General features: G+C 38.6%; 2 protein-coding genes across 6 annotated transcripts; both read left to right on the top strand.

The window, feature by feature from the left end:
- The first annotated feature begins 909 nt into the window (after nucleotides 1-909).
- LOC139939073 (serine dehydratase-like) lies at nucleotides 910-17,200 on the top strand. Of its 5 annotated transcripts, none has more exons than XM_071934789.1 (8): nucleotides 910-955; nucleotides 10,844-11,019; nucleotides 11,959-11,998; nucleotides 12,458-12,597; nucleotides 13,936-14,027; nucleotides 14,662-14,889; nucleotides 15,279-15,403; nucleotides 15,985-17,200. In XM_071934789.1, the coding sequence occupies exons 2-8, from the start codon at nucleotides 10,870-10,872 to the stop codon at nucleotides 16,173-16,175; spliced, it is 966 nt and encodes a 321-aa protein (XP_071790890.1). In that variant the 5' UTR covers nucleotides 910-955; nucleotides 10,844-10,869; the 3' UTR covers nucleotides 16,176-17,200. The 5 variants fall into 5 exon arrangements, with proteins under 5 accessions (XP_071790890.1, XP_071790893.1, XP_071790891.1 ...); XM_071934792.1 differs by lacking the exon at nucleotides 910-955 and adding an exon at nucleotides 8,554-8,935; XM_071934790.1 differs by lacking the exon at nucleotides 910-955 and adding an exon at nucleotides 8,554-8,947.
- Nucleotides 17,201-18,636: 1,436 nt separating this feature from the next.
- On the top strand, nucleotides 18,637-24,238 carry LOC139938416 (ras-related protein Rab-3A-like). The gene is made up of 4 exons (XM_071933923.1): nucleotides 18,637-18,821; nucleotides 19,660-19,953; nucleotides 22,257-22,365; nucleotides 22,742-24,238. The coding sequence occupies exons 2-4, from the start codon at nucleotides 19,713-19,715 to the stop codon at nucleotides 23,061-23,063; spliced, it is 672 nt and encodes a 223-aa protein (XP_071790024.1). The 5' UTR covers nucleotides 18,637-18,821; nucleotides 19,660-19,712; the 3' UTR covers nucleotides 23,064-24,238.
- The last annotated feature ends 1,584 nt before the right edge of the window (nucleotides 24,239-25,822 follow it).

The raw sequence follows: 25,822 nt of genomic DNA, 5'->3' as shown, positions 1-25,822 counted from the left end.
AAATAGCCTAAAAATTATGTTCAAGCCTATTATATACATGTAGGTTAACCATTGTACTCAATGAAATTTTCCACCTTTTAACCCCAGGGGCCAAGTACAATGCCTGATAAATTCAGACAAAAAGTATTGTCAGTACTAAAGAAAGTTACTGAACTCAAAAAGCCTTGTCTATGTTAAAGAGTTAAGAGTTAGTTGACTTGATGTATTTATAATTAGAACAGTTGTATATGCAATCTTGGTTATATTCGTAACTTTGGAGAATTGTGAATAAAATTGGTTTACTAAACTGCAAGATGAGAACTGTTGTTGAATCTTTTGTAATGTAATAGGAAGTGAAAATGTTGTTAAACATAATTCTTAAACATTAAAAGTTGTCTTACTCTGGCATAATAATAATAGTAATAACTAAATTCTTATATAGCGCAGTAATAACCCTATCAATGCGCTTTACATCCTGGTAATTGGGCCATAACATTCCTTCAATCTTTCTCAGCTCCCTGGGGAGTATACAGCCCTGAGCTGCCGTGACACCCCAGTGGCTTTACTACCCTCACAGGTACCCAATTCCCCTGGTTGAAGAGAAGCAATTATAAAGTGTCATGACCAGGTTTTGAACCCACATCTAGAACTTGATTTTGATGCTCTATTGACTTCTGGGCCATGTATTACAACAATCACTCAACAATTTTGGCTAATGTGCAATGGTCCCCCCATGTTGTCAAGTATCTAAGTAAAATGATCATCTCCCAAATTTGTGATAACAATTTAAATCTTGACCATCCCTACTCGAATCCTGCCCCACCCACTCTCTCAATCTCTTGGTGTCGAAATTCCTGCAAAATGATTGGCTCGTTGGACTACGCCCCCTGCCGCGCCCCCGTTGATGTGTAAAGTTCTAACGACAGAGGGCGCCATACCGTATACATGTGTTATACACTCTTTATGGCTGTTTCGGGTAAGTTTGTTGTTGAACCGCTGTCTATTTTCACTAAAAAATCATAAAAGTAGAGAGTATTATATCCCCATGGTAAGACTATCATTATGTAAACTGTGAGACATTCATGTTCATGATTTATACGAGAGGTCTGATGTAGTTTGTAATCTTCTTTTTTTTAAGCAATAACAGAATAAGTTCCATCGTTTGTGCTTGCTCCATGACCATGGATGGTCCATGAGTGATGCTACCGGTTACCGCTCGATAGTCCGAAGGTTTACTAGTTCGAAGGTCTGTTAGTCCGAAGGTTCGTTAGTCCGAAGGTTCGTTAGTCCGAAGGTTAAATAGTTCGAAGGTCCATTAGTCCGAAGGTTCAATAGTCCGAACTGAAAATAAGGTTCGATAGTCCGAACTGAAAATAAGGTTCGATAGTCCGAATTGAAAATAAGGTTCGATAGTCCGAATTGACAATAAGGTTCGATAGTCCGAATTGACAATATGGTTCGACAGTCCGAATCCACAATAAGGTTCAATAGTCCGAATTGACAATAATAAGGTTCGATAGTCTGAATCAAAAACAATAAGGTTTGATGTAGTCCGAATTTACATGAAAAGTCCAAAATTAAAGATTTATTTCGAGAAAAACAACACTCTATGGATCTTGATTTCAAATCAAACGTTGCTGAATCTTTTTTGGAATGCGAATGCGAAGCGATTTTGACGTGAATTTGACGTCACAACCCTCCTTTCGCAGCGTTATTCGCAAGTGAGTTGAGCAGAGTTGCGAATTTGTGACGTCAACATTCGCTTCGCATTCGAGTTCGCAGGAAGTATGAACCGGGCTATACCATAGAAATAGAATTGAAATAACTAGATCAGCCGCGCGTACATACGCGGGTTCTGGCATGTCCGCCATTGGCCCATCTCCCGTGTTCATTTTCTGTGTGTTGCCGTCGGCACGTGACATTTAGCGCGTCCAAAGCCTATCTCCCGGGTGCATTTTCTGCGCGTCCATGGCGAACCAAAACTTTTTCTACACAGGCAATGGTGCGCGGCCGATCTAATTATTCTATTCTACATCTATGGGCTATACGTGATGTCGCGCGCTGGGCCCAATTTCATGGCTCTGCTTACCGCTGAATTCTGTGCTTCCCAATCACGATTCCCCGCTTACGTGCAAGCGCCGAATTTCCGCGCTAGCCTTGTAAGCGTAGAATGCCTAGTAACGTGAAGCTTGCCGTAAGCACAGAATTCCCTGCTTCCGTAAACCCCGATTCTGTGCTTACGGTCACGCAGAGCCATGAAATTGGGCCCTAATCTGACGAATAATAGCAACCCGTGCGCGCCTGTGTGTCTTGCCAATGCTTGCGCGTACGGCTTTGCCGGATAACAAAACCATAGATATAGAATTAGGCGGGAGATTATTATTATTGTTATATTATAATCCCTAAATACGTATTGCCGATTATCTCCCTAATAACCCATTGCCGGTTATAATAATTATTATTATTAATAGTTTTATTTGAGTGGGGGGGGGGGGGGACACTCCCGTTGCCGTCCCATCACGTGGTATAATGGGGAGGGGGCGTCAAGTGTTATTATGTCATTCTGCTCCATCTTCCAATACGATGGAGTCAGACTATTTAAACAACTTGTTTTGTCAAGTGGACTTTCGAACCTTATTATCGATTCGGACTATCGAACCTTATTATCGATTCGGACTATCGAACCTTATTATCGATTCGGACTATCGAACCTTATTATCGATTCGGACTATCGAACCTTATTGTCAATTCGGACTATCGAACCTTATTGTCAATTCGGACTATCGAACCTTATTGTCAGTTCGGACTATCGAACCTTATTGTCAATTCGGACTATCGAACCTTATTGTCAATTCGGACTATCGAACCTTATCGTCGATTCAGACTATCGAACCTTCGGACTGTTGAACCTCATTTTTGTTTCGAACTATCGAACCTTCCGACCAACTAACCTTATTCTAAATTCGGACTACCGAACCTTCGGACCAGTAAACCTTTGGATCGATGAACCTTCGGACTAATGAACCTTCGGACTATCGCATCAAATGTTCGGATTAACGAACCCTATTACATTTTCGGACTCATGAACCCCCTCTTATGGAAAATTTGTGCATTCGGACTATCGAACCTTCGGACTATTGAACCTTCGGACTAACGGACCTTCAGACTATCGGGCGGACTCCATGCTACCAGTGGCTTATTATAGTTTCTAGGTAGGTCTCATGCCAGAACCCAGTGACTGGGGCGCTGTGCTGTACTCTTTTTTTTTGAAATGTTGTCATGATCGGTCGTATAAATTTGGTCATTATCGGTCGTTCTTTTTCGAAAAAAGGAGTCTTGCGCCCAGTCACTGGGTCAAACAGCGCCCCAGTTATACTTGGTCTATCGTTTTGGCTCTATTGAATCAATGATTTGATTATGAAAGGGCCTATGTATTCCTGCCCGACGTACATTGTATGTTGTTGATGTTAGTTCTCGTCGGATCATATGTTTTCGATAGTCACATATTTTTTACCCCCAACTCTGTGCAAGCTCTTGTTAATTTTTGTTTAAAAGGAATGCAGCACACCAGTTACTGGGTCTTGTCATAGGTTATGCTCAAACATTTATAAAATGATTAATTTTTGGTATATTATACCAACAATCGAATGAGTCAAAGTAACAACATCCAACTTCAAAAGTTCAAAGCAAAATTATTGTCTGGAAGATTAAGTTTCATTCCCCTTCACTCAGTCACTACAATAGATCAGGTGATGTGGTTGCTATTTGGTATTCTATGGCGTGCCAAAATGAAAAAAATAGTTTTTTTTTATTAACTGCAGACTGTAATACATTCTGCTAAATGTAATAAATAGCATTTAATAGAGAAAATAAAACAGATTGGTTTCTTATCTCCTGAAACCAAACATTGCTGGTCTAAAATGGGGGAAAACAGATCGTTATGAAGTGTTTGTGCTCCAAGGGGGTCGGGGTGTTTTACTGTCATGCCTTGTGATATCTCCGGATTCTAACCTAGCAGCCATATGTCTTAAAGGACAAAAATGTAATTAAATTTGTTTAATATTAATTGAATGAGATTTATGATTTATTTAGCACGCCATACTAGCTTCTGAAAATTTAATAAAATACCAACCAATGAAAGTGTTGGAAACACACTTTGCATGCATTACCACTGTAAATGGCAGACGATCTCTCGCAACGAAAGACCAAAACTTTTAAGATTTCAACACAATGAAGTGCAAGTGTCTTGTAAAAAGGTTTGATAGATGGTTTAAAGTGTCTTGTAAAAAGGTTGGATAGATGATTTAAACAAATTGTTTAAAGTTATTTATTGTAAAAAAATATTCCCGTTATCCTACTTGAAACCCACGACACCAGGATATGAGAATAACCTAGACCCAGTAACTGGGGCGCTGTACTCCATTCTTCAAAATTTTGTCATTATCGGTTGTATTCCTTTTTTCAAAATTTTGTCATTATCGGTATTACTCCTTTTATCGAAATTTTGTCATTATCGGAAGTATGACCGTAATGACAAAATTTCCGGAAAAAAGGAGTACTGTACAGCACCCCAGTTACTGGGTCTACGTATTATCGTGATAACCAATAATTTTGTGATGCTGTTATTAGTTAAGCAGTATTTAGGTGTTCGGCCCTTCCTCCATGGGCCTTCAGCCCGGAACACGTCTTATTTTTGTCTGTTTTTTTTCTTAATAATAATAGTTCTTCTTCGGAACATCCATAATTGTCCACTTAAAAAAACAACTTGGCTTTTCCATAGAACTCGTATGAACTTGAAACTCTACACATAGATATTCATTAGGAGAGGAAACTGTTGTTATGTCATGATGTACGTCATCCATTCTTGAATTATGAAAATTCAAAGTTTATTGTTTCAGAAAATCATAGCTTTTGACCTACATGAGGGATTCTTACAACCAATACATCATCGGAAAAGTCAATAAAAACTGCGTGAATGCTTCACAGGCATGACCCCATTTTGACCTTGTTTTCCGGATCAAATCGAAAGTTGAAATTTAAAAATTCATGTCTAAAGAACTACACATTTCCCCCATTGGTTGTATATCTACCTCCATGGTATATCCAAGGCGTTTTCAACTTACTCTTCCCTTTAGGTTATAGTTAGTCTCTTCTACAGTCATCAATATTTTTTAAGTTAATATTTCCTCAACCACATAAGCTATTTTGACAATCTATACCTCATATGAAAGGGCTTTGCGTACTTTACAAAATTGAATATGTTGGTGAACTTGTCTTGACCTTTTGACCTGTCAAAACTGGAAATGCCTGTAAAATGCTCTTCAAGAAAAGGCGTTATTTAATGGCTTTCAGATTGAAATGTACACCTTTTGCTGCTATAAAACATTACACATCAAGAATACATTTTCATTTTGACTTCGCTTAATTTTGACGAGCTATTATCAAAATTCTTTTCATTGAGTCAAACACTGCCCATACCACTGCCGAACACCTAGTGTTTGTTTCCACAAACACTTGATGTCTAGTCTTATACTACTTTACTTTTTCTAATTTCTCGCGATTTTCCGCTCACAAAAACACACTTGTCAAGCTCATTGAAACTTGAAATTCACATAAGTCAGTTGGATGTTCAGTGGCAGTGGCGTAACTAGACATTTTCATTTGGTGGGGCAAGTGGAGGCAAAGATTAAATTTGGGGGGGGGGGGCCAAAGAAGTGCAAGATTGTTATTAAATGTGTTAACTGATATATAGTTGATACACACCAATGCAGTTCTAAAACAGTCTATAGTCAGCAGGTAACAAAAGATTGCGAAAACAACAAAATCTTAGAGAACATTTCATTTTGTATAAGATAAAACTTTTTGACTGTATAAAAGGATTAAATTACCAACTGTGGTCACAGTACCAATTTAGAGTTGTACACGGCATTCTCAAATAGGCTTTGTGGGTGTGTAAATACCCAAAACATAATAATGTTAGGCCAAGTAAAAATAAGAAAATAGAAATGTTTAGCGTCCCCGCCCGCTTCCTTTTTACAGGACACCTCTTCTTTTTTCTTAAGTTTTTTTTATGCACATTTTTTTTGTTTTTGTTTTGAAAAAGGGTTATTTTAAATGATCTCAGCAAAACAAAACAAAATCTGAATGTCTTGTCTGAATGCCTTGACCAAACTGTTTCATTAATGTTTTGTGTATTTCAGCAGCAGAAAAAACCATTTGATATTTGACATTCATGGCGGCCATCTTGAAATAAAAAATAAAAAGCCCCTCCTTCCTTTTTTTGAGAAACCCAGACACTAAACATATTTCTTTTTTTTACTCGGCCTTATTGTAACAAGTGTAAGCCATCAAAAAAAAAATACAGGATCGAAATTGTGGGTGTTTAATAATCACATTTTAGTTATGAAACGGATAATAGGCCTACCTCTCAATTGCACCGCTTGCTTCAAAGGAGAAGAAATGGTCTAAGCAACCTTTTTCGCTGGCCATTTGTTTGCTGTAGTAAATTTCTCTGTAGTGCATCTGACCATGGAGGTAGAAATTTCTACCTCATGATCTGACTTTGTGTTTACGGAGCTATTAGTATTGGTCTGCGTTCAGACCACAACGTATTTAACAGAACTTTGTCATATCCTGCACTCTCTGTAACCGCAAAACCACAACAAACATTTACCGCCAATACGATCGCGCGCGCGTTTCGACGCATTTTTCATATTATAGTCCACATAGGGCCTACTGATATGAATAAAAGTTTTCCTTTTTACGACAGCATTTTATGCAGCCCCCTGATGCAGCCTTAAACGATTTATATATAAGGCCTATTTAAGAATACACTTATCTCTGATTTCATATGGGGGGGGGGCAAGGGTTCTGAGCGGGGGGGCGCCGGCCCCCCCTGCCCCCCCTCAGGTTACGCCACTGTTCAGTGGAGATAAAAACCTTCTTCTTTTAGTTACTACACAAACTTGTCAGTCAATGTTTTTTTCATACATTTAGGCCCCCTATAGTTTTCCGAACAGCTAGGTATTTTTTTTTTTTCCCACTAGTAACCTTCCACTATACACACTTTACACCAGTGATTCTCACACTTTTAACCAATTGCTTATCTTTTACACACTTTTCAAACCAGGTTGTTTCACGCACTTTGAATCACAGTCTAACATTAAAAATCTAAAAACGCTGTACAGACAGTTTTTATAATAGATGTTAAATTCGGGGATAAATAATATTAATTTAGGTTTTTACCCATACACCGATGTGTGTTGGCACTGTATACTCAGTACTTTCCCCGAGTCCTGTGAAAAAATATCACAGGCATGTTACTCGGGTGGGATTCGAATCCACGACCCTTGCAATTCTATGTCTTACCATCTAGACTATCCAGGTTGCCCGGTAGCTAGAGGCAGTTCGAATCCTATGTTTTGGCAGCGGGTTTTGCAACAATATAATAGATGTTAAATTTGCATCGGGGATAAAGAATATTAATTTTGGTTTTTACCCATACACCTATGTGTACATGGTGTTTGGGTAAAAACCAAAATTAATTGACAGTTTTTACATATTAACACAGCTGAAAAAAGAGATGAGCAAAAATACAGCTAGAATACATATTGTTTACAATAAAATCGACACAAATGATGGTTTTATATGTTATGGCTTTATGTAAAGGTGATATAATTTGGTTATTCAGATCTAACAAATGTGATTATTGTGATAACGCCATACAGGCTTTTCAAAACCGTCTATCTGCAAGTCCGTAAATAATCGAGTTACAATACACACCTTGCTGAAGCACAGTACCTGACTAGAGTACATGGATCTCGCTTCTACATCCCACACTGCAGCAATCAGTTTTACGTCTCATGGTTCTTTCCTCGCACAATTAGGGACTGGAACTGCTTGAAGACGGACCCTGCACTCTCACCCTCTCTAGAGTCTAGATGCATTCAAGAATGCACTGAGGGTCTCACCTAGTTAGTTATCTTGCTGGCCAGTCTTTACTTGCACCATGTATATTTTGCACCTGATTGGCTTACGGTCCCATGGTTTCACGCGTGCGCCCTGCCACAGTGCGGTACTCTTCAAATTTTCTGAAGCAGCACTTTAAAGGAAAAAGAAGAATAAATTTTCACATAAATAATATAATGTTTATAAAGTTATAGTTATGGGGCTATATGATGGTTTTATGTGTTATGGCTCCATAATAAGGTGATGTGTTTTGGTTATTCAAATCTAACAAATGTGAAGATTGCGTAGCAACTCCACACAGTCTTTTCGAAACCGTCTATTTGCAAGTCCGTAAATAATCGGGTTACAGAAGTTGTTCACGTATAAAACAGAAAAAACCTGACTTAGTATATCTACGATTATTGGGCTGACACTTATCCCATTAAGGTCAGCAAAATAGACACAGATGTAAATACAATATGGCAGCCAGGTCACCATTAACACCACACTGGTAATCAACAACATTCTGGTTGTCTTCCGCTGCAGAGAAGGGGCACCAGTTGTTTTCACACGACGCCCTCTGTTGTCACGGTGCACTTGATCTGAAACTTTGGACCCACTCGTGCTCATCTGTGGCGTAGTTGGATGGGCGCTGTTCTCACTGCTTCCCTCTGAGGCTGCCTTGTTAGTTTCCCTTGTCGATGATGATGTTACCATGGCAATAGATGCTACTGCTACCTTCTGAAGTGACATATTGCCCAATTTGTCAGGAACAGTTAGTAAAGCTGGTTCTGGTTTTATTGGTGCCGTAACTGGGTTTGGTTGTTGGTCAACCTTCGGAAGGCTAACATCGGGTTTGGCCATGTTGGACGGTAAACCAATTTTGACATGCTTCCGGATGGCCATGTAGACCCAAGAGTAAGAAATGATGATGACCACAAATGCGAATAATAAATAAGCTAGTCGAGTTCCCTGCGATACTTGGTGCAACAAAGGAGTGTCAACATTAGTAAGTACCGTGGTGAGTTCTGGAGTCGTTGACAAGAAAGCGACCAGAAACGAGATGAAAGCTGCCGCCTTTCCTCTTGATGCATTAAAAAATCGCAGGTGCGCCGGGCGGCAGATGCAGTCGTAACGATCGAGCGCAATCATTATGGTGACACCAGTAGAGGTAAACATGCAGGTTTCCTCAATCCATCCCATTATCTCAAACATTTTATGTTCAATTTGACCAGTTACTAGAGCAAGACAATCATACACAAGATCAGAGACCTGACATAAACAGATTAAGAGATCCATCAAAGCCAACGCCATGATCAGAATGTGTGTGCTTGTCGTGAGCGGTTTTGACCAATACACGCGTAGAATGAGAGAGTTTCCAGGCACTCCAAGCACCAGAATAATAATGCTGCTGATTGTACGGTACACGTAAGTACCCACGTCTATCTGAAAGTCACTCGGCTGTATCTCAGTGGAAGAGTTGCTAACTTGGATGTCCTCCATCTTGATCGCAGATAGTTTTTGTTTAGTTTTGAACTCTCTCACAACACACCCACAAACTATAACCCGCGATCAAGTTTGATGACAAGGATTTAGAAATGCCACTAAAAATGTGTTAGATCTGCTGCACAAACGATACCTTAAGAAGTTTGACAAAAATGTTAGTTTGGTTGCTATTTGAAACGCACACACAAAAACACCCAAGAATGATGAAAGACTCAGATTTCTCTGAGGCTTATATAGGCCCAGTGAAAGGTAAATTTAGATACATTTTTTCAATGGCCAATTGGCTTTGGCCAAGTCTTTATAAATGCAACCGTTTGTTATTCCGTAGCTTGGAGACAGAAACCAAAAAGATGGATAAGACATTGAATGTTGTTTACTGTGGTTGCTGAAACATGACAAAGGAACAAGCAAATCATGTCAAAACATGGATGAAAGCAAATCATTTTCAGAAAGGGACAAGTTGTTTGTATTCCAGGGCACTGAATATCAATTTGAAATGGAAGGAATTGTATATCTGAGGCTGATTAGCTTTGCCCCGGCTTTTCTTATAATAATAATAATAACAGTCATGAAATTTCATCTTGATATAGGGAATGGCTGTTTTTTAAAAAGTTCTTTTTAAAGGCACTTCCATTGGAAAAAATCTCAAAGCAGGGAAACAACCTTGGTTGTGACAAGATGATTATTGAACAAAGAACACACAATAGACCTAACATTGTATGCTCAAACCAAACTGTGAGACCCTGTAGAAAAAACACTTGACAAATGTATTGTGACGCATGTACATTGTTAACTGGTTGTATCCACAATCCATTACAAGCCCTCAATGACGCGCACGTAGCTAAAATCAAACCAACTCGACTCTAAAGTAAAAAAGCACTCAACGCTTTGTGACACTTCATTTGTGAGTTGTTTGTATCCAAGTTGCAATTCAAGATGAGCAGATTGGTGCAAAAGTACAAGGACATTACATCATTAATCTTCGTTCTGCAGATGATGTTGTACTCCTTGCCTGAGAGGATAAGAGCACCAAACTCAAGCTGTGGTGTTTCTGTTCAGCAGAGTGTGGGTTCGAATCCCATTCGTGACACTGGGTCCTTGAGCAAGACACTTAACCATAAGCTTTTCTCTACCCAGGGGTAATTGGGTTACCTGTGAGGGCAGAGATGGTTCTTGTGATTGATTAGCTTAGTGGGCTACATATTTAGCGGCACAGGCTGTATACTCCCCAGGGAGCTGAGATGGTTTAAGGAATGATTTAAGGCCCAGTGACCAGGGATAATAATGTTGAAGTGCCATGAGCGTCACTACGTGATGGACCTGAGCGCTGTAAAAGAATCCACTAATTATTATTACTATTATTATTATTATTAATCAAACCCTTTAATTTATTTCTCTATTTCTTTTATAGAACTATAAAGGCCAAAGAATCTGGCAATGATGGCGAAACCTCTTCATATATGCACCCCTCTGTTGGAGAGTGTACCAATGAGTAAAGTAGTTGGCTGTAAAGTCTTCATCAAATGCGACAACATGCAGCCATCGGCGTCATTTAAGATCAGAGGGATTGGACACAGAATACAGAAGGTACGGAATGTTTAAAAACGCTGGGGTGGATTTCAGAGAGAGATCTCGAGTGAGGACGAGTTCTTAGGACTAGCCTTAAAGGAACACGTTGCTTTGGATCGGTCGAGTTGGTCTATAAAAAGCATTTGTACTGGTTTGTTATAAACTGCACATGGTTAGAAAGATATTTTAAAAGTAGAATACAATGATCCACACAAATTTGCTTCAAAATTGCGCTTTGTGGTTTTTCTTTTTACTTTGCGAACTAACACGGTCGGCCATTTATGGGAGTCGAAAACTCCCATAAATGCCCGACCGTGCAATTTCGAGGCATATTAGTGTGGATCATTGTATTCTACTTTTAGAACATCTTTCTACCCATATGCATTTTGTAATGAATGGTTACAAATGCTTTTCAAATACCAACTCAACCGATCTAAGGCAACCTGTTCCTTTAAGTTTTGAATAGAGTCCTAGGACTAGTCCTAAGTAAGAACTATCTTTGTGAAATCGACGCAAGGACACTTTTGGTAACGACTCAAATAAGTATTAGCATAAAAATTTACTTGGTATTGAGCAATGGAGAGCTGTTGATAGTAAGAAACATTGAAGGAAACAACTCCCTCTGAAGTAACATAGGTTTTGAGAAGGAGGTAATTTCTCCTAAAATATTTGAATTTGAAAAAGAATTCAGGCCTGAAGTCTTTTTCAGGCTTCTGAAAGCGCACAAATTTGTGCAACAAGGGTGTGTTTTCTTTCAATATTTTATTGCAACTTTGATGACCAAATGAACCCAAATTGTGATTTGTTATTTTATACATATGTTGAGAATGGGATGCACCAAGTGAGAATATGGTCTTTGACAATTACCAAATGTGTCCAATGCATTTACATGAACTTGGCACAATATTACCCGGTAATGCAAGTCCTGAGTGTAACTTTTTTTTTCTTTTCCCACAGGCAGTGCAGATGGGTGGAAAACACATCATTTGTTCATCAGGTAAGAGATACAGTTAGTGACCTTGACTGCTTTTCTCAAAGCAGTTGCAAAATTTTCCAAATTCATTACATCAGTTGAAGATGTTTTGCCTTTTGACACTATATAAAGAAGCCAATATTACTATTATTATTATTATTACCCTAGCAGGAACCGGTTAAATCCAGGGTGATGAGAAGCAATTATAGTAAAGTGTTTTGCTCTTGGAAACCTGTGTGGCACAACTGGGTTGAACCCATACTCCAGTGACTTAGCCACCAGAGTGTGAGTTTAGTGCCCTGGATGGCTTGACCATGACGCGCCAAGCTTGAGCTATTCACAATACTAAATCTGTCAGAGTCAAGCAGTAGGTGCCATACGCTTTGAAAGAAGGGTGAATGATTTGAAATTTTTATTATTTTTGCTTGCCAAGCAAATGTGCCAATTTGATAACAAGATGTAAATTTGGTTAATACTCGTCAGGTGGGAATGCTGGATTTGCAGCGGCGTATGCAGCCAGGCAGCTTGGTTACCCAGCAACCATCGTCATTCCAGAGAGTACACCAGACTTTGTGGCTGCTGGTCTGCGGGATGAAGGAGCAGAGGTCATAGTTCATGGAAAGGTTAATGTGCAGTAGTTTGTATTGAAGATACTTCCTGGGCCCAGTTTCATAAAGCCAGTAAGCACAAACACTTGCTAAGCACAGAATAGTATTGCTAAGCAGAAACAGGTTACCAGTCCAAATTACTTAAGTTTGAATTGTTGTGGCTGGTACCTGACTCAATATTTGCTTACCAAAGAAATTTGTCAAGCAGTATTTGGAAGTGTCGTGGCCGAGCGCTTAGAGCACCGAATTCAAACTCTGGTGTTTCTGATCAGCAGAGTGTGGGTTTGAATCCCCAGCCGTGACACTTGTGTCCTTAAGCAAGACACATAACCATTGCTTCGTCCTTCGGATGGGACTTAAAGCTATTGGTGCCATGTGTTGTATCACGCATGTAAAAGAACTCAGTGCACTTATCGAAAAGAGAAGGGGTTCTCCTCAGTGTTCCTGGCTGTAGCTGCTGTATGCGCCGTAGCACCTTGTAAACCCTTATAAGGGGCTAAATAATTGGGTCTCAAAATTCATCACTGCGATTACCTATCTTTTTGATAGTTTGTATATACTCAGCGCCTTGAGTACCTTGTTTGGTAGATACAGGCGCTATATAAGACTTCGATTTTAATATTGTTATATTATTATTTTCTGCTAAATGGCTTCATGAAATTGGACCCTGTATATTTGGTTTGTAGTAACACCATGTGTATATCTACGTGCTGGGTAGATTATGTTCGTTTGAGAACTTGTCTTGCTATATATTCTTCTGCAGAGGAGATTATTTTTTCAAAATTCGCGAAACTTCTCGGTTCTTAAAAGGACAGTTCTTGTTAAAATTGAGAAATCTCCCGAATTCCCCAAAATATACTCCACGGCAGTAGAATATTAGCAAGACAAGTTCTCAAAAGAACAAAATCTACCCAGCATGTAGTGTATACACATAGCACAAACCAAACATACAAAATAAGACCAGTACATTGCCTTTACATGAACTTCATTGGTTACCGGTCCATCAAAAAAGCCATGGAATGAAACCCTGATTGTTTCCCGCAAACTAGTCTTGGTGCCAAGGCGCTCCAGTTGAGTTACTCTCAAAAATGTTAGAGCAGTTTGTCCTTTGATATCGGTTCATGTCATAATAGCACCCTCTCTTAGCATTGATTTTTGTTTGCAAATAATACAACAGGGCCCGATTTTACAAAGCAATGAAATTGTAAAATCACCTTTTACTTAGTAACTACGATTGATGGGCAGTTAAGATTAATCTTAGCTCTTTGTGAAGCCCGCCCTAGAAGCGTCTTGGAACCAAGACTTAATCAGTTTCTTTTTTCTTGACTACTTTCTCTGTATATGATTCTTCAGGTATGGGATAATGCTAACGAGTATGCAATGAAGCTAGCTGAAGATATCGACGGCTCCATCGTAATACATCCTTTTGATCATCCGGATTTATGGTAAGATCTGAATTTATCAAAGATGCCAGAGCAAAAACGAAATCAGTATAAGCCTTTCCATTGTTGATAAACAAACCGCGCTGGTTGGCATGGACGGCCGAATGTTCAATCGTAAAACATCCAATCGTGTTAACCTATGTTCTGACCAAGTTCAACATTTTTGGTAAATAAAACATCTGCCATGATTGATTGCTTTGTTTCCAACAAATTTAACTCTGGGGATAATTTTGTGACATTGTTTCAAACTGTAGCCATCTGTTTTTATTTTGCATTTATGGCTTTCAATAGTTTTCCAATCTCTGAGAGTCATTGGCTTCACAACCAGCACTGATAAACTAAATGAAAAATTTGTCTGCCATTCCTAGACTTGTGGACAAGTCGTTAAATCAGCCTCATGTGGTAAGATAGTCGAGTTGTAGCAGTGCTCTCGCGAGATCACTGCTCTCGCACGAACTGCTGGCTCCCCGATTTGAGGAGTAGAAATCGGTGAGCCAGCAGTTCGCGCAAGAGCAGTGATCTCGCAAGAGCACTGCTACAACTCGGCTATCTTACCCGTTGGGGTTTTAACGACTTGTCCACAAGTTTAGCCATTCCAAGCTCCTAAAACTTCTTGTAATTTTGTGTTTGCCAACAGGGAGGGGCACAGTACGGTCATATCCGAGAGTGCCAACCAGATGCCAGTCAAGCCAGACGCAGTCGTCGTCTGCGTAGGGGGCGGGGGTCTGCTCTGCGGAGTGGTACAAGGAATGAAGAAGGTCGGATGGAGCGATGTTCCTATTGTTGCCATGGAAACCAAAGGAGCCGATAGTTACAACGCAGCGGTTTTGGCTGGGGAGTTGGTCACACTACCAGATATAACAAGGTGGGTTTGAAATTATGCTTCAACATAATAAACCTGGTTCATACTTCCTGTGAATGCAAATGCGATAACAATTTTGAGGCAACAAACTCCTTTGTCCCCATGCCCCCTGGTCATTGCCTTGGTGCCCTTGAAATTCTCCTTTAGAAATTTACAATTTCCTCATAGGGTGCTAAATGCCTTGGCAACCGTGCCCTCTCAAAAATAAAGCATACAGGTATGCCAGACCTACAAGCTAATTTCAGGAATTTTCACATTTGGTCCTCAAAAACTCATCCATGCTTGAAAACATGGTAGGTTGAAATTCAATGTTGCCCCATCCCATTAAACACTCCTTTCATTTTTTCTCCTCATCTTCCTCCCATCTCTCATAACTTGCCCCTCTTTTCTAGCCGGGCAAAATGTCTTGGTGCCCTGACTGTTTGTAAACGCAGCTTGGAGTACAGCAAAGAGCACCCTATTCACTCTGTAGTGGTTGATGATCGGGACGCTGTGAATGGATGCCTGCGGTTATTAGGTGAATATAAACGATCTTTGCCACCTCTTAGATCAACAGTTCAAAGGCTCAAAGTTTACACACAAGTCTGGGCAGTGGTGCAACAGGGGAGGGGGATCAGAACTTGGCTTGCCCCCCTGCCTCTTGCCCCTCTCTAGTGTTGTAGCCACAGTGGGTGGTATGTGGTTCTGATGAGAGGAGCCACCACTGCTCGTAGAGAGAGTTTATTAACATGGTGTCTTCACAAATCTCTCAGAACCACCACAGCACATAGAGTTTATTAACATGGTGTCTCCACAAAACTCACTAGATTGCATTCCCACCATGCAAAGTTTCAAATCTTGCTTCTGTAAGTAGTAAAAGTAAGAATTAAATTCATTTAAACTTCACATATGAAATTAATTTAGGTAGATCAAAGTCTTATATAACGCATGTACCAACCAAACAAGGTACTCAAGGCACTGAGATACAAACTTTCAGGAAGATAGGTTATTGCAGTGATGAATTCTGAGACCCAATTATGTAGTAACAAGGGTTTACATGGTAGACACAGCAATCTGACAAGAAGTTTGATAAATCAAGATGATTGTTTCTATTCTCAGATGATCATCGCATCCTCGTTGAAGTAGCATGTGGAGCAGCTTTGGCAGGTGTCTATAGCAACATCCTTAAAGATCTTCAAAAAGAAGGCAAGCTGCCGCCAGAGTTGAAGTCTGTTCTGGTGATTGTATGCGGCGGAAGTGGAATCACACTTCAGAAGCTTATGGAGTACAAAGCCAGTGTTGGATTATGATTTTAAAATAAGTTTCAATATTGACCGGTCTTTCAATACTTGTGAATGATTTTTTATCTTAATGTTTATGGTATCGTTATCACGATATTGATGATGGAAAGCTTCCCCTAAAAATGTTACTTGCTGCTGAGGTGTTGTAGTTTTTAAGAAATGAGTAAAACAATTTTACGCGACTATCCTGGAAAAATTGCTCTGGGTTTTTTTTTGGAAGCTGAAACTTCTACAGGTAAATTATATCTTCATTCAGAGTGAGTAAGGGATTCATGTCCTGGCCATGTCTTATTTGTTTTAATATTTTGCATTTAAGAACCATTTTAATGAAGGTGCAGATTCACCTTACCAATAATTTACCATATACTTTTTAAGACCCACCAAATTTTTGAAGTGTGTAATGAAGAGAGGTGATTCTGGATTTTAATGGAAACTTATCATGTATTTGTAAAAATAAATTGGAAAGGGCAGCTGTGGTCTTTTTACTTAAAGTTTATTAATGAAAGAGTACATTTTATAGAGAACTAACCTTATAACTTGTACAAAATGAATTGTTTTGTTCAGGGGAACTGTTTTCTGTCTTTAAAGCCATTATACACTTTCGGAACAGAAAAAAAAAAGTTCACAGATTTACAAATAATTTACATGGTTAACAGAAGGTAATGGTGAAAGACTTCTCTTGAAATATTGTTCCATGAAATGCTTTACTTTTTGAGAAATTATTCAAACAATTATCAATTCTCGACATCGAGAATTACGGATTTATAGTAAACACATGTCATGACACGGCGAAATGTGCGGAAACAAGGGTGGGTTTTCCTGTTATTTTCTCCCGACTCCGATGACCGATTGAGCCTAAATTTTCACAGGTTTGTTATCTTATACATAAGTTGTGATAAACGAAGTGTGGGCCTTGGATACCGAAAGTGTCCACAGGCTTTAACTTGTGCTTGTATTTATTAATTAATACAATGTACACAGGGTAAAATTCAAAGTAGTATTTTATTTATTTTGCAGTGTGTTCAAATCTTTTTAATGGCAAATAAAATCATTGGTCTATTTTATAACGCTGTTGGGTTTCTTTTTGTTTTGTTTATTTTGTTCATTTATTTATTTCAATACATGTCAAAGAAGGCAAGTGCCAATGACAAGATGGTCGTTAGGCAACAGGCATCAGTTTAAGATTTGGGATGAAAACCCCAAATTGGCGAAACCTACGTTGTGATGTGGGAGGAGGGTTACGTCATCGCAACTAGGGAAACCTATGAATATGTTATCTGTTTTATAATAATAATAATAATAAAACCATTCTTACATAGCACATATCACAGTGAGGTCCCTATGCCCTGTAAAAGGAAATCAACAATTATTGTACAAAGTAAACAGACATGTATTTAAGCAGGTTTTGAATTGTTATGATGTCTCAGCCTGTTTGACAACCTCTGGAAAACTGTTCAATAACTGAGCTCAGCTGATGCATATTGGAAATAGCGGGAACCGTACGACTTGGTTTTGATAACAGGGGGAGTCAGAAGGGATTTATTTCCTCTCTGGAAACTGTGTGCAGCAAGCGCTGCATAAAACTTTTTTAAAACTGTACTAGATCCTTGCAGAACTGTGTCTGGTCACTCTCCATGGTCTTGTGAACAAATTAATTAAGATAATAGAAAGACCCACAGAATGCCTTCATTCCTTTTATTCCGTCTGTGACTATAAGCTAATGAATAAACATGAAATAACTATAAATACAAAGGAATATGCAAATGAGTCTACTTGCGTTTTCTCAAGTTCCAATAAACAATGAAGATGGGTACAAAAGAAGAACTTTCCCACAGATCAAATAAACTGTAATTTGAAATGTATTGGCATGAATGAAAAAGAACAGAACTAAATATACTATTGTAAAAGCCATAGAGGTATACTTCTTTGTTGAAATCAAATAGGATTTAACTTATTAGGCAGTGGACACTATTGGTAATTACTCAAAATAATTATTAGCATAAAACCTTTCTTGATTACGAGTAATGGGGAGAGGTTGATAGTAAAAAACATTGTGAGAAACGGCTCCCTCTGAAGTGACGTAGTTTTCGAGAAAGAAGTAATTTTCCACGAATTTGATTTCGAGACCTCAAGTTTAGAATTTGAGGTCTCGAAATCAAGCATCTGAAAGCACACAACTTCGTGTGACAAGGGTGTTTTTTTTCTCTCATAGTTATCTCTCAACTCCGACGACCAATCAAGTTCAAGTTTTTAGAGCTTTGTTATTTTATACATATGTTGAGATACACCAAGTGGAAAGACTGGTCTTTGACAAATACCAATAGTGTCCACTGTCTTTAAGCAGAGAAAACAAAACCACGCAGTACATTTACACCTGTGACACTTGGTTGCAAACTTTCGACCAGTCACAATTCTCTTATATAGGCTGGAGGTAATAAAAACGTCAGTGAAGCGGGAGGCGCGGGTGTACGTGTTTATATAGAGGGCGCATGTATGGAACCACAGGTGGATAAACAGTTACAGGTGCATCTTCTATAGAACTGAAACCCGGAAGGTGGGCGAACACACATACCGGTGAAGAGCAACGAACGGACACGGTGACATTGGTAAACAACACCGCACGCCTCCTGCTGTCGTATACCCTGCATGGTTGCGGTAAGTTGTCGTCAGATGTTTTAACTGATATTAGTTTCAAAGCTTTGGATACGGTATAATTCGGAATTCAGCCATAGATATCTGTCATGACCTACTCCTTTTTTCGAAATTTTGACATTCTTTAGCTCTGTAGACAGAGAACGTCAAAATTTCGAAAAAAAGGAGTACAGCGCCCAAGTTACTGGGTCTTGTCATGACCGTATAGTCCCCGAGTTGAAAACTAGACCCCATAATACTGCCATATTCTCTGTAATTTTGATCCTCTGCATTCTGACCCATGTTGTGGTGGTGAACTCTAGGACTAGGCTACTTCTAGAAACTATAAGGCTCCCCTGCTCACAGGGGAGCCTATAGTTTCTAGAAGTATAGACAAGGGTTTGTCAGTCGATATCCATCAAGCACAACACTGTTTTGCAATTAAATTTGTGTTCTGCTCATGTCGGATATTTTGTCATGCTCTCTCTCTCTGAAGTCTAGAAAGTTTGTGTTCAAAACAAACTCACATTATTTGGCAAAATATAGAGCCAAAATGTGTTAATTTTAACGATAGTAAGCGTACGCTCCTTGTCTGACGCAGAAAGTTGGATAGTTACTCTTCACTTTGACCTAAACACTTTGAATTGTAACCCCTTGCAAACCCCTGGGTAAGTCAATTCCCCTGCTTGAGAGTGGGGTTAAGCTACTCCTAGAACGAGGTTCGTTCCACTATGAGATGATAGCGGAACGAACCTCATAGTATAGGAGTAGGGTTAAAGGAACACATTGCCTTGGATTGGACGAGTTGGTCTATAAAAAGCGTTTGTAACCGTTTTTTAATAATTTCATCAACAATTTTTAGATGGATGTTCAAGTCAAGAGATAACTGACCGTCCGTCCTCAAGTCCCTCGATCATGAGTCGACCTCGGGGAGACTCCTATCGGCTTGGACCATCGTCCGACCTGGACATCAGCTACCACATACGGATTGCACTCATCGGGGATGCCGGTATCGGCAAGACGAGTCTGTTGCTAAGGTACGTTGATGAGGGCACTGGCTTGAGATCGACCAATCCTGACCACTCGGTGGATGTCAAAACTAAAGTGATCACCAGGAATGGACGATGGATTAAACTGGATATCCAAGATACTGCAGGTAAATAGGTTCTGCTTCCAATGACATTCCTAATTTACACTCTGAGGGCCTTGTCACACCTGTCAAATTTTTGCAGGCATCTTGGAGGCAACCAACTGCAGTGCTTGCTCAACAGGACTACCTTGGTAACACACAAGTAATTTTTCGAACAATGTCTTAAAGCCATTGGACCCTTTCGGTAAACAATATTGTCCAAGGCCCACACTTCGTGTATCACAACTTCTATATCAAATAACAAACCTGTGAAAATTTAGGCTAAATTAGTCATCGGAGTCAAGAGAAAATAAAGGGAAAACCCACCATCGTATCTGCACGTTTCGCCATGACATGTGTTTAAAATAAATCTGTAATTCTCATCAACGAGAATTTAGTATTTTTTTTTTTACTGTTTTCCCATAAAGTAAAGCATTTCATGGAAAAATATTTCAAGAGAAGTCTTTCACCACTACCTTCTGTAAACCCTGTAAGTTATTTGTAAATCTGTTAACTTTTTTTTTTCTGTACCGAAAGGGTCCAATGGCTTTAAAGGCAGTGGACACTATTGGTAATTACTCAAAATAATTATTTGCATAAAACCTTACTTGGTGACGAGTAATGGGGAGAGGTTGATAGTATAAAACATTGTGAGAAACGGCTCCCTCTGAAGTGACATAGTTTTCGAGAAAGAAGGTAATTTTCCACGAATTTGATTTCGAGACCTCACCTTTTAGAATTTTGAGGTCTCGAAATCAACCATCTGAACGCACACAACTTCGTGTGACAAGGGTGTTTATTCTTTCATTATTATCTCGCAACTTCGACGACCAATTGACCTCAAATTTTCACAGGTTTGTTATTGTATGCATATGTTGAGATACACCAAGAGAGAATACTGGTCTTTGACAATTACCAATAGTGTCCACTGTCTTAAGATCCCCCCCAAAAAATATGTGGTCATCATTAAAATGTGAATGGCTTTTTCTTGGAGACTGCCTGAATTGGTTGCCTGTAAATTGCCTCCGAGTAAATTGCCTCCGAGTATGAAATGGCCCTTAACTAATTACATGTTACCATCCCAGTTCAAAAAAATACTCTAGTCAGCCACTTTGCAAAAATTAATTCACCAACATGCATGGAACTATTTGAAGGGCACTGAAGCCATGCATTCTGTTGCCCCTGGTCTTTGCTTTGGTTTCCCTTACATTTCATATATTAAAAGAAGTGCCCTTTGCAAATTAAAATGGCCCCACCCTCTCAAAGATGAAATTCCATACCTGCTACAACAAATATTCTGGGCCTAAGAATCGGTCCTTAAGATGAAAACAATCTTATTGAGATTTTTTTCTGAAAGAATTCACTAGTTTTAGGGGAATTTATTTTGTTGGTGTCTAGTAACCTGACCATAGAGCAAGGACCAATTCCTCTATGATCTGACTTATCTTTTAAAAACCTGCCCACCCAAATAAATAATAAATAGAAAAGAATTAATAATAAGAAATAAACTTTGTTTTTTTCCCTCATGTTTCTGGAGCCATTGGTTTAAAGATGCTATGTCAGATTTTTGGCCGATTTGACCCCAAAATTTTGATTTAAAATTCAATAGGTATTTTGATGGGGGTCGAAAAAGTTACAAGCTTTCATTTGAGCCATTGCTCAAAAAAGTCCGCCAATTATTAGTAGCAGTGAAATAAAGTGCCCAAAATTATCACAACAATATATCACGTGACCAATTCTGATGTGTTTTATAAGAAACGTTTTAAATTTTTGTCATGGTCATGGTTCCTGACCACTAAAAGTAAAAGTTAAAAAAAAAAATCGTTAGAGCGGGTGATACTCTTTGAAATACCATTCACTAAAAAAAAAATCTATTTTTTAATGTTTGGGGCCCCAAATCTGACATAGCATCTTTAATGTCTATGGATTATGAATTGCTCAAATCAATAAACTAAATTGTGATTCAGTATCTAGAGTACAATATCTATCTAGTCATAAAGACTAGACGTCTTTGCGTTACTGAATCACAATTTATTATTTTGTGCAATTCATAATCATAGACGCTCAACCAATATCTGTTTTAGAGGGATTAGCCGTTGCCAGCTTGGCGTTCATATCCCCCTGTGGGAGCTTTGTCAATTTCCCTTGTTAGGATGATTATCTAAACAACAAACAAACATGCAAACACCCCAAGCAACAAACAAACAAACAAACAAACAACACCCAACACCACAACAAACAAACAAACAAACATACAAATAAACAAACACTCGATCACTCAAAAAAAGAAAATAACAAAGAAAAAGTTGCCTGAATTGTGTATTATATAGGTATGGAGCGTTACAGAAGTTTAACCAAGTCCCATTACAATACCATCACTGGTGCACTGCTCTTGTTTGATCTGACCAATGAGAAATCATTTCAGAACGTACTTTACTGGTAAGATTTTCTGATCCATTTTTCAAAATTAGTTTTTTTTTTCCCGTAGTATTACAAATAGTTCTGTTTTCAGTTTTCTTAATATCATAATTCTCTTGAAAACAATTGATGTCATAAATTATTTTCTTAGGAAGCTGAAAATGTTCTAAATATGCAATTTTGCAATAAATGTATGTCATCAGTTGTGTGTCGTCAGTCTCCTAATGATGGACAGTATTCTGTCCCAAAGGTCTAGGCCCCCATGTACATGCATGGTGTCACTGCAAATTTTCTTATGCCCCTATTATCCTTCCACCATGCAAGTCTTACCTAAACATATTTCATATTTGATTTGTTTATTGATCAATTTCTAATCTGAAGTCACCCTTTCCTTTAGGTACGAAGATCTTAACAAGTATGCTTCAGCACCCCAAGCAGTTCTTGTAGGAACTCGCTGCCACAAGAAAGAAGACTGTGAAGTAAGCGAGGAGAGCATAAAGAGACTCGCTGAGCATCTGGACATCCAGTATGTCGAGACAAGCTCAGAGAAGAACATGAACGTCGACACGTGCTTCGAGAGTCTTGTTGATAAGATTGTCGAGAAACATTCGGAGAGAGTGAAAGTGACGAGTAAGAAGCCTGGGGTGAGGCTGGAGGATGAGACTGAGCCACCGTGCTGTGGATGCTGGATGTCTTCTAAGAAAGAAATGGAACGGTAGTATCAGGGATGCGATTTCTTCGTTTTAACCAGAAGTCGGCTTTTTTTTACCTTCTCCAAAAGAGAAGAAAACAAGTATATAATTTTTTTATTGCAGTACCGGCTGCTAAAACATAGGATCCGGGCAATCTTGGTGGTCTAGGTGGTAAGACACTGCTCTAGAATGGTGGTTGTGGGTTCGAATCCCACCAGAGTTATATGCATGTGATCTTTTTACAGAACTCGGGAAAGTACTGAATTTTTAATTTTTTTTAAATTCAAACCCACACTCTGCTGATCAGAAAAACGTTTGAATTTGGTGCACTTAACCGCTCGGCCACGACAGTTCCACATGATTATTACATGCATTGAAAGCAGACTTTCCTTAGTAACCCCATATCTCGGACATGGCCTTATTGCAACCAATGAATGATGTAACATTTTAAAAAGTACAAGTTGATCTTGAAATTGCTTTTTTTTTTTTATTTTTTTTTTAAACTTGTTATACTTGTTTTATAATAAATGAACATAATTATTTTGTACATTTTTTTACAATTTCTTCCCCAAGTGCCAATTCTTGTATCTAATCTTTCCTCTGAAATACTTTTTTGCATAAAAATATTATATTTAATCTCTTTTTTTTTTGCTGTCATTTTCATGTACTATTGTCACTGTTTTATATAATATTTTGTGAACTATTTTGTATGAAGTAATTTTTTAATTTATATAAATTTCAGATTCAAGTAACTGTTTGTCTGTTTTAGCAATGTAAAAGCATATATTTCACAGGCAAAATATTTGGAAATGTGCCCAGTACACAACAGCAATCATGATCACTGTTTTTCAATGAGAAAATGGAGCCAGACTTTTCCGTTCCAGCCTCAGTGTAGTTGCATTGTTACAAGGCCCTTTCTCAAACCTCCGATTGGGCTTGGCTTCAACTGCTGATGTTCGAAACCACTTCATGCAATTTACACGCTGCTCCAAAAAGGAAAACGTTTAATGCAGCCATCAGAGATCGAGCTGCAAGAAAAAAAAGAAGATGGCTACGCTAAAAGTTGTCCTTTTCAAAACCACAGTCTATCAGCAGCAATCATTTCAAACAGTTTCGTAATTTCAGCACCTCTTCAAAGGAACACGTTGCCTCGAATTGGTCGAGTTGGTCTTTGAAAAGCATTTGTAACTGTTTGTTAAAAAATGCACATGGTTAGAAAGATGTTTAAAAGTAGAATACAATGATCCACACACATTTGCCTCGAAATTGCGTGGTTTTCCTTTTACTTTGCAAACTAACACGGTCAGCCATTTATGGGAGTCAAAACTTTGACTCCCGTAAATGGCCGACCGTGTTTGTTGACGAGGTAAAGGAAAAAACCATGCAATTTTGAGTGATACTTGTGTGGATCATTATATTCTACTTTTAAAATATCTTTCTAATCAAATGCATTTTATAACAAACGGTTACAAACGCTTTTCAAAGACCAACTCGACCGATCCAAGGCAATGTGTTCCTTTAATGAACAGTAGTGGCAACAGTTATACTCAATCGAGGAGTTAATCAATATTATGTAATCATAAAATAAAATAAAACATTTTTACTCGCAAAATAAATAACTACTGATAAGTCTGAAATAAACTATGCAATACTTTATCAACTAAATGTAAATTGTCTGCATTTTTGTTTGACTCTCAGAAACAAAATTTTTATTTGATATAATGATCAGTAGTGTATTAAGGCCACCCCCCCCCCCCAATCGATGTTCATGTCCCCCAAAACTTCCCTCAAATTGCCCCCCCCCCCTCCCTCTTTTGAGATTTTGAATTTTAAAAATTTCCAGAATAAAATGGTACTTTTTTATAATTGCTTAGTTAGATCAATGTTTCTAAAACTATTTTTCTATTTACAATTGTACAATTTATTTGTTTTAAAACAACAAGAGTGGACAGTTTTAAGTTGTCAAAGTGCCCCAAAGATACACCCTTGTACTTTTATTGACCAGTATTTAAGGCAGGGTATGCTTTTGGTAGTTGCCACTTACTTGATATATCCCAACTTGTGTATTAATGAACATATTTAATTAAGGGAATCAATGTGTGGTGAAGAGGCTTTCAACTAGTGGTTTAATCCCAACGAGGCCTGGTTCTTGATAATTTTACCGAGACGAAGTTGAGGTAAATTATTGAGAACCAGGGAACCAGGCCTCGGCGGGTTTAAACCACTAGTTGAAAACCGATTCAACACACTTTGATTCCCATTCAAAACATCTTTTCGGTCACGAACATCAACACTTTTTGGTCAAAAAGTAAAATAAATGCAAAAGTTATAATTGTTCAATGATTTCTTTCAACACAACACCCCTCCAGCTATGAAATGGTAAAGCCCACCGCAGCCCTCGCATAAACAACTCCTTATAAGGGAATGCTGTGCACGTCGCGCGTATCGCGTGATGTGGCACAACTGTCAGCCATTGCTCTCGACCAATAGGAATGACTCTCGACCAATAGGAATGAAGAAACTGTCTTTTAAAAACAGGTGCAAGCTTGCGTGTCACGCCCATGTTTCAACACTTTTTACTGGTCATAAACAAAGGTTTATACACACCCACGTGACGCACTCTCCACCAATAGGAATAGGGAAACTGTCTGAGGTATTTATGAATGGTCGTTGAAGTTCCAAAAAAACAATTGTTGTAACGAATTGTTTTCAGATGCCTGAGAAAGGTGTGAAACCTGATTCCTTTTTTTTAGAATGAAATTTGTTATTGAAAACAAAGCTGGGTG

The sequence above is a fragment of the Asterias amurensis genome, chromosome 6 (assembly GCF_032118995.1).
Source record: "Asterias amurensis chromosome 6, ASM3211899v1".
NCBI classification, from domain to species: domain Eukaryota; kingdom Metazoa; phylum Echinodermata; class Asteroidea; order Forcipulatida; family Asteriidae; genus Asterias; species Asterias amurensis.
Note: the sequence above shows the minus strand (reverse complement) of the source record. Positions and strands in the feature narration are given on the sequence as shown.